At 35.5% G+C, this 8,887-nt stretch overlaps 2 protein-coding genes across 2 annotated transcripts; both read left to right on the top strand.

Moving 5' to 3' along the window:
• The first annotated feature begins 688 nt into the window (after positions 1 to 688).
• On the top strand, positions 689 to 2,448 carry LOC146937530 (uncharacterized). Its single transcript, XM_085749457.1, has one exon. The coding sequence runs from the start codon at positions 1,042 to 1,044 to the stop codon at positions 2,446 to 2,448; it is 1,407 nt and encodes a 468-aa protein (XP_085605583.1). The 5' UTR covers positions 689 to 1,041.
• Positions 2,449 to 4,945: 2,497 nt separating this feature from the next.
• Positions 4,946 to 5,917, top strand: LOC146937529 (uncharacterized). Its single transcript, XM_085749456.1, has one exon. It carries the CDS (start codon positions 4,946 to 4,948, stop codon positions 5,915 to 5,917), a length of 972 nt encoding a protein of 323 aa, XP_085605582.1.
• The last annotated feature ends 2,970 nt before the right edge of the window (positions 5,918 to 8,887 follow it).

Genomic DNA, 8,887 nt, shown 5'->3' with positions numbered 1-8,887 from the left:
CTGGATTGGACCAATTTTGATCATATCAAGAATCCTTTCTTGTGGTGATCCTCAATCCCATAGACTTATCACTTTCTTGGATTAGAGAGTGTGGCGTCCCTTTCTTTCTATTCCATTTCTCCATTTTATCCACAAAATCTGTTTGGGTCAAAATTCTGCCATTTGCATATTTTTAACCCAAATAACCACTTTCCATTCTGTTTAATGCATTTTTGAATCACATTATCAAGCAATTTCGTGAGTTTGGGGGAAAATGACCATTTTTGGAATATTGGACTCATCAAGTGGTATCAGAGCAATTGCTCTTTAGGTTCTGGATTGGACCTTGTATTGATCATATCAAGAATCCTTTCTTGTGGTGATTATCATTTCCATAGACTTATCATTTTCTAGGATTAGAAAGTGTGGCGTCCCTAAACCCTCCATTCCATTTCTTGTTTGAATCCACAAATCTGCCTAAACACCAATTCAAACCCAAAATTCACGTTTTCAACTCAAACACTTGTCAAAATTAACCCCAATTACATAATTTTCGTATTCCTTTTGCACATCACTTCATTCACAATATTTTCAGTCTATTTCTTGTGTTTCTTTGTCTATATTTAATCTTTCAGCAAGCAACTTTTATCAATTCATAATTAAAAGTCAAATATGAACAATGTTCACAAAATAGTGTTCATCAAGTGGTAATCAGAGCAAGGTTCTAAAAAGGGCCAAACTTTGGTAAAGTGTCTTTCTTCTTGTTCCTTATTTTTTTTTCTTTTTCTGTCCAATATTGATATTCATAAAAAAAACGAAAAAAAATATATTAGAAAAAAAATCTGCTCCTTTTTGTGTTTCTGCCACACTCTAATTTTTTTTTCTTTATTTCTTTCGTTTCTAGTCAACCTTTATCCTCTGTTTCTTGTTTTAGTGTCTTTCTTTGTGTTAATTCTTTGGGATTGTTGATTGTTTTTGGTTTCTTTAAAGAACTAAAAGAGCAATTTGAGTGGTAAGGACCATTTTAAACACTTGTTACTAATTTCACAAAATTTCACAATCATGTTTGATCCACCTTCACCTAGAACAGCAGCTATGACGATTCAAATGAGAGCAATGCGTGAGCATTTTGAGAGGCTGTTAAGAGAACAAGCTGAACAATTCCAACAAAGAGTTGATGAGTTAGAAAGAAGGTCTCAAAATTCTAATGATGGCAGTGGTGATGAGGATGAGAGGAGGCCTAGAAGGAGACCAAGGGAAAATCATTTAAGAGGCATAAAAATCAAAGTCCCATCTTTTGTTGGAAAGAGTGACCTAGAAGCATACCTAGAATGGGAGACTAAAATTGAACAAATTTTTAATTGCCATAATTACTCTAATGTTGAAAAAGTGCAGGTTGCTTCCATTGAGTTCAAGGAGTATGCTTTAGTATGGTGGGATCAATTGATCAAAGAAAGAAGGAGGTATGGAGAACAACCGATTGATACTTGGGATGAGATGAAGAGAATCATGAGGAGACGGTTTGTGCCTTCCTATTACCATAGAGACTTGCACAACAAATTGCAAAGACTTACTCAAGGTTCGAAAAGTGTTGAAGAATATTTCAAGGAGATGGAGATTGCAAAAATTAGAGCTAATGTGGAGGAAGACAATGAAGCAACCATGGCCAGATTTCTTCATGGTCTAAATCATGACATTAGTGACATTGTTGAACTTCATCACTATGTTGAAATGGATGACTTGGTACATCAAGCTATCAAAGTGGAACAACAACTCAAAAGAAAAGGCCAAGTTAGAAGAAACATTTCTTCTTCTAATTCTTCAAGTTGGAAGGATAAAATAGAGAAGGAGGGAGCCTCTTCATCAATTCCAAAGGAGTCCACAGCTGATCTTAAAGGTATACAAACAAACCCTTCTCAAAGTACTTCTACTAACAAAAGTGTTAAATGTTTCAAATGTCAAGGTCAAGGTCACATAGCTTCTCAATGTCCAACAAAGAGAACTATGATGATTGAGGAGAATGAACACGTTGAGGTAGAGCATCATGATGGCTATGTTGAAGAGGAGGCTGAAGAAATACCAAGAGGAGACCTTTTCATGATTAGGTGGTTTTTGGGAAATCAAGCTAAGGAGGAGGAATCAAATCAAAGGGAAACTCTTTTCCACACAAGATGCCTTGTTCAAGGGAAGGTATGCTCTTTAATTATTGATGGAGGTAGCTGTACTAATGTTGCTAGTACACGTTTGGTGTCTAAATTGGAATTAGAAACAAAACCTCACCCAAGGTCTTACAAACTTCAATGGCTTAATGAACATGTAGAAATGCTTTGTGATAAACAAGTAGAGGTATGTTTTAAAATTGGTAAGTATGAAGATGATGTTTTGTGTGATGTAGTACCAATGGAGGCTAGTCATTTGTTGTTAGGGAGACCTTGGCAGTTTGATAGAAGTGTTCTTCACGATGGCTGAACCAACAAGTACTCTTTTATGCATTCTGGTCAAAAGATTTGTCTTGCACCATTGAGTCCTAGTCAGGTTAGAGATGATCAAAAGAGAATGAAAGAAAAATATGAGCAAGAAAAAAGAGAAAAAGAAAAAGAAAAATCAAAAGAAAAGAAAGAGAGTTTGCTTGAAAAAAAAGGAGAGTCTCAAGAAATAGTCATGAACAAACAGCCCCTATATTTACTACTTTGCAAAAAGGTGGCTTTGTTGACTAACACTCAAAATTTTCCAAGTTGTACTAAATTTCTCTTGCAGGAATGTGAAGATGTATTCCCAAAGAAGGTACCACAAAAATTTGAAAGAATAGTGTTTGAACCTAGAGGTTGTATAGCTTCCAAATTCGAGGACGAATTCTTTCGAAGAGGGGGAGTATGATGAGGGCCACAATGGAATGGAGGGAGGGCTTGCTTGCTGCCCATTTTGATGTTTTTTATTTTTATGTTGTAAGAAAAGTGTAAGGGACCAATCCTGGCCAAAAACACTAAGTTTGAATTTCTAGTGTGTTTTATCCATTTTAAAGCTTTCAAAAGCTTTAAATGGCGTGCTTACTTTATTTTAAAAAAGAAAATAATATGCTGAATCAAGTATAGTGCAAAGAAATCAAGAACATTAATGGGAGGGAGAAAAATAGCACATGACATCAAGGGAAAGAAGGAAGTGGTGCTGCCACACTTTAAAGCACAATAAATTGTTTTCTTTCAGGCCATTCATTGAAGAAATCAATTGGAGACGTTTTTAGCATCATGGGAGACGCCCCCACCATCAATTGTGGCTGCACAATTTCATTCTAAATCAATTTGTAACCATTTTTGCAATTATTCAGCACTAGGCATTAATGTTAGACTAATGGCTGAATTCTTAGAGTTTTCATGAGTTATTATCTTTGATATTCCTTGTATTACAGCATGTGACCTCTTTCATATATATAAGGGGCGAAAATTATGAATAAAAACAAGACTATTTTGAGTGAAAAACTACACTATGTGTGTTTTTGAGCAATTGCTCTTTGGTTCTGGATTGGACCAATTTTGATCATATCAAGAATCCTTTCTTGTGGTGATCCTCAATCCCATAGACTTATCACTTTCTTGGATTAGAGAGTGTGGCGTCCCTTTCTTTCTATTCCATTTCTCCATTTTATCCACAAAATCTGTTTGGGTCAAAATTCTGCCATTTGCATATTTTAACCCAAATAACCACTTTCCATTCTGTTTAATGCATTTTTGAATCACATTATCAAGCAATTTCGTGAGTTTGGGGGAAAATGACCATTTTTGGAATATTGGACTCATCAAGTGGTATCAGAGCAATTGCTCTTTAGGTTCTGGATTGGACCTTGTATTGATCATATCAAGAATCCTTTCTTGTGGTGATTATCATTTCCATAGACTTATCATTTTCTAGGATTAGAAAGTGTGGCGTCCCTAAACCCTCCATTCCATTTCTTGTTTGAATCCACAAATCTGCCTAAACACCAATTCAAACCCAAAATTCACGTTTTCAACTCAAACACTTGTCAAAATTAACCCCAATTACATAATTTTCGTATTCCTTTTGCACATCACTTCATTCACAATATTTTCAGTCTATTTCTTGTGTTTCTTTGTCTATATTTAATCTTTCAGCAAGCAACTTTTATCAATTCATAATTAAAAGTCAAATATGAACAATGTTCACAAAATAGTGTTCATCAAGTGGTAATCAGAGCAAGGTTCTAAAAAGGGCCAAACTTTGGTAAAGTGTCTTTCTTCTTGTTCCTTATTTTTTTTTCTTTTTCTGTCCAATATTGATATTCATAAAAAAAACGAAACTGCTCCTTTTTGTGTTTCTGCCACACTCTAAATTTTTTTCTTTATTTCTTTCGTGTCTAGTCAACCTTTATCCTTTGTTTCTTGTTTTAGTGTCTTTCTTTGTGTTAATTCTTTGGGATTGTTGTTTGTTTTTGGTTTCTTTAAAGAACTAAAAGAGCAATTTGAGTGGTAAGGACCATTTTAAACACTTGTTACTAATTTCACAAAATTTCACAATCATGTCTGATCCACCTTCACCTAGAACAGCAGCTATGACGATTCAAATGAGAGCAATGTGTGAGCATTTTGAGAGGCTGTTAAGAGAACAAGCTGAACAATTCCAACAAAGATTTGATGAGTTAGAAAGAAGGTCTCAAAATTCTAATGATGGCAGTGGTGATGAGGATGAGAGGAGGCCTAGAAGGAGACCAAGGGAAAATCATTTAAGAGGCATAAAAATCAAAGTCCCATCTTTTGTTGGAAAGAGTGACCTAGAAGCATACCTAGAATGGGAGACTAAAATTGAACAAATTTTTAATTGCCATAATTACTCTAATGTTGAAAAAGTGAAGGTTTCTTCCATTGAGTTCAAGGAGTATGCTTTAGTATGGTGGGATCAATTGATCAAAGAAAGAAGAAGGTATGGAGAACAACCGATTGATACTTGGGATGAGATGAAGAGAATCATGAGGAGACGGTTTGTGCCTTCCTATTACCATAGAGACTTGCACAACAAATTGCAAAGACTTACTCAAGGTTCGAAGAGTGTTGAAGAATATTTCAAGGAGATGGAGATTGCAAAAATTAGAGCTAATGTGGAGGAAGACAATGAAGCAACCATGGCCAGATTTCTTCATGGTCTAAATCATGACATTAGTGACATTGTTGAACTTCATCACTATGTTGAAATGGATGACTTGGTACATCAAGCTATCAAAGTGGAACAACAACTCAAAAGAAAAGGCCAAGTTAGAAGAAACATTTCTTCTTCTAATTCTTCAAGTTGGAAGGATAAAATAGAGAAGGAGGGAGCCTCTTCATCAATTCCAAAGGAGTCCACGGCTGATCTTAAAGGTATACAAACAAACCCTTCTCAAAGTACTTCTACTAACAAAAGTGTTAAATGTTTCAAATGTCAAGGTCAAGGTCACATAGCTTCTCAATGTCCAACAAAGAGAACTATGATGATTGAGGAGAATGAACACGTTGAGGTAGAGCATCATGATGGCTATGTTGAAGAGGAGGCTGAAGAAATACCAAGAGGAGACCTTTTCATGATTAGGTGGTTTTTGGGAAATCAAGCTAAGGAGGAGGAATCAAATCAAAGGGAAACTCTTTTCCACACAAGATGCCTTGTTCAAGGGAAGGTATGCTCTTTAATTATTGATGGAGGTAGCTGTACTAATGTTGCTAGTACACGTTTGGTGTCTAAATTGGAATTAGAAACAAAACCTCACCCAAGGTCTTACAAACTTCAATGGCTTAATGAACATGTAGAAATGCTTTGTGATAAACAAGTAGAGGTTTGTTTTAAAATTGGTAAGTATGAAGATGTTGTTTTGTGTGATGTAGTACCAATGGAGGCTAGTCATTTGTTGTTAGGGAGACCTTGGCAGTTTGATAGAAGTGTTCTTCACGATGGCTGAACCAACAAGTACTCTTTTATGCATTCTGGTCAAAAGATTTGTCTTGCACCATTGAGTCCTAGTCAGGTTAGAGATGATCAAAAGAAAATGAAAGAAAAATATGAGCAAGAAAAAAGAGAAAAAGAAAAAGAAAAATCAAAAGAAAAGAAAGAGAGTTTGCTTGAAAAAAAGGAGAGTCTCAAGAAATATTCATGAACAAACAACCCCTATATTTACTACTTTGCAAAAAGGTGGCTTTGTTGACTAACACTCAAAATTTTCCAAGTTGTACTAAATTTCTCTTGCAGGAATGTGAAGATGTATTCCCAAAGAAGGTACCACAAAAATTTGAAAGAATAGTGTTTGAACCTAGAGGTTGTATAGCTTCCAAATTCGAGGACGAATTCTTTCGAAGAGGGGGAGTATGATGAGGGCCACAATGGAATGGAGGGAGGGCTTGCTTGCTGCCCATTTTGATGTTTTTTATTTTTATGTTGTAAGAAAAGTGTAAGGGACCAATCCTGGCCAAAAACACTAAGTTTGAATTTCTAGTGTGTTTTATCCATTTTAAAGCTTTCAAAAGCTTTAAATGGCGTGCTTACTTTATTTTAAAAAAGAAAATAATATGCTGAATCAAGTATAGTGCAAAGAAATCAAGAACATTAATGGGAGGGAGAAAAATAGCACATGACATCAAGGGAAAGAAGGAAGTGGTGCTGCCACACTTTAAAGCACAATAAATTGTTTTCGTTCAGGCCATTCATTGAAGAAATCAATTGGAGACGTTTTTAGCATCATGGGAGACACCCCCACCATCAATTGTGGCTGCACAATTTCATTCTAAATCAATTTGTAACCATTTTTGCAATTATTCAGCACTAGGCATTAATGTTAGACTAATGGCTGAATTCTTAGAGTTTTCATGAGTTATTTTCTTTGATATTCCTTGTATTACAGCATGTGACCTCTTTCATATATATAAGGGGCGAAAATTATGAATAAAAACAAGACTATTTTGAGTAAAAAACTACACTATGTGTGTTTTTGAGCAATTGCTCTTTGGTTCTGGATTGGACCAATTTTGATCATATCAAGAATCCTTTCTTGTGGTGATCCTCAATCCCATAGACTTATCACTTTCTTGGATTAGAGAGTGTGGCGTCCCTTTCTTTCTATTCCATTTCTCCATTTTATCCACAAAATCTGTTTGGGTCAAAATTCTGCCATTTGCATATTTTAACCCAAATAACCACTTTCCATTCTGTTTAATGCATTTTTGAATCACATTATCAAGCAATTTCGTGAGTTTGGGGGAAAAATGACCATTTTTGGAAAATTGGACTCATCAGATAAGAGGATAACTACCACTGTAATACTAGAAGCTAAGAAAAAAGGAATTACTGAAATATTTGATGATTTCATTCATTAACTCTTGTACCTTTATAGTACTACATCATCAATAATTGGAAAGAGCTAGTATCTTGCCAGCACATAAGTTTGGCACATGGCTTTAATTGACAACAATGCATAATCTAATTACTGTTAAGATAAAATAACAATCGGATGCATAATCATTCAAATAGGTGGGCCTACGAGTCATCCTCTTAGTGTGGCCCATAGCAGCATTTGTATCAGCTAAGAAATATGCTCTTTGATTTGCTAACTTAATTCATTAAATTATAGAATGTTATTAGGAAAATGAGAAAATGATTCTTATTGATTAGAAAGAGTGTTTACAAAGCATATATATAAAATATTGAAGGTGCATGGTAAGTAAACATGTGCTAGCTTATAGTAAACTATGATTGCTTGGGCTGCAAGTTATCTTGTTCTTTTGTGTTTTGTACTTCTTCCTTAGCACTCTGTGATAGCCCCCCACAAGATGGAAGTTGATAAAGGTCTTTCAACTCCATCTTGGACAGAAAGAAGGAGAAATGCTTAGGAAGTAAGGACTTGGTGAAGAAGTCAGCTAGCTGGTCTTGAGAAGCAACTGGTAGGAGTTTCATTATGCCATTGTGAAGCTTTTCTCTGACTATATGACAGTCAATCTCAAGATGCTTGGTCCTCTCATGGAAAATAGGATTAGCATCAATATGGAGAGCACTCTGGTTTTCACAATAAAGAACAGGAAGCTTAGAACAAGTGATATGAAGATCATGAAGTACATAGAGGATCCACTGAAGTTCACATGTAGCTGAAGCAAGAGCTCTCTACTCAGCTTCAGAAGATGATCTAGAAAGAGTGGTTTGTTTCTTTGTTCTCCATGAAATGAGAGAGTCTCCCAAAAAGAAACAATGACCAGAAATTGATCTCCTGGTGTCCAAGCAACCTGTCCAATCAGCATCTGTAAATCCCTGAATATGAATGGAAGAATTTCTGGGAAAAAATATACCTTTGCCAGGGCAACCCTTCAAGTATCTGAGAGTTCTCAAAGCTGCATTGTGATGAGTGACAGTGGGCTTGGATAAAAATTAACTCAACTGCTGGGTAATGAAGGTTATATCAGGCCTAGTGTTGTTGAGATATATTAATCTGCCAATCAATCTTCTGTAAGCAGGGACATCTGCATATGGTGTGCCAGAATCATTATGCAGTTTAATAGCAGGATCAGATGGTGTGGAAACTGGTTTGGATCCAATGAAACCAGAATCAGAAAGTAAATCAAGACAATACTTTCTTTGACAAAGAGAGATGCCTGACTTGGAATGAGCAACTTCAATGCCAAAGAAATATTTGAGTTGTCCAAGATCCTTGATTTTGAACAAGTCATCTAAAACAGTCTTGATATAATGAAACTCAGAAAGAGAATCACCATTGAGGATGATGTCATCAACATACACTAGTAACATAGTAAAGGACTGATCAGTTTTCTTGATGAACAAAGAATGATCTGAAGATGCTTGAACATATTGTTGTTGAAGTAAAACTGATGTCAATTTCTCATACCACTTCCTACTAGCCTGTTTTAAACCATAAAGAGATTTCTTGAGC

This window comes from Medicago sativa, chromosome 3 (assembly GCF_051527215.1).
Source record: "Medicago sativa cultivar Bolivia chromosome 3, Bolivia_mono, whole genome shotgun sequence".
Classification (NCBI taxonomy): Eukaryota; Viridiplantae; Streptophyta; class Magnoliopsida; order Fabales; family Fabaceae; genus Medicago; species Medicago sativa.
Note: the sequence above shows the minus strand (reverse complement) of the source record. Positions and strands in the feature narration are given on the sequence as shown.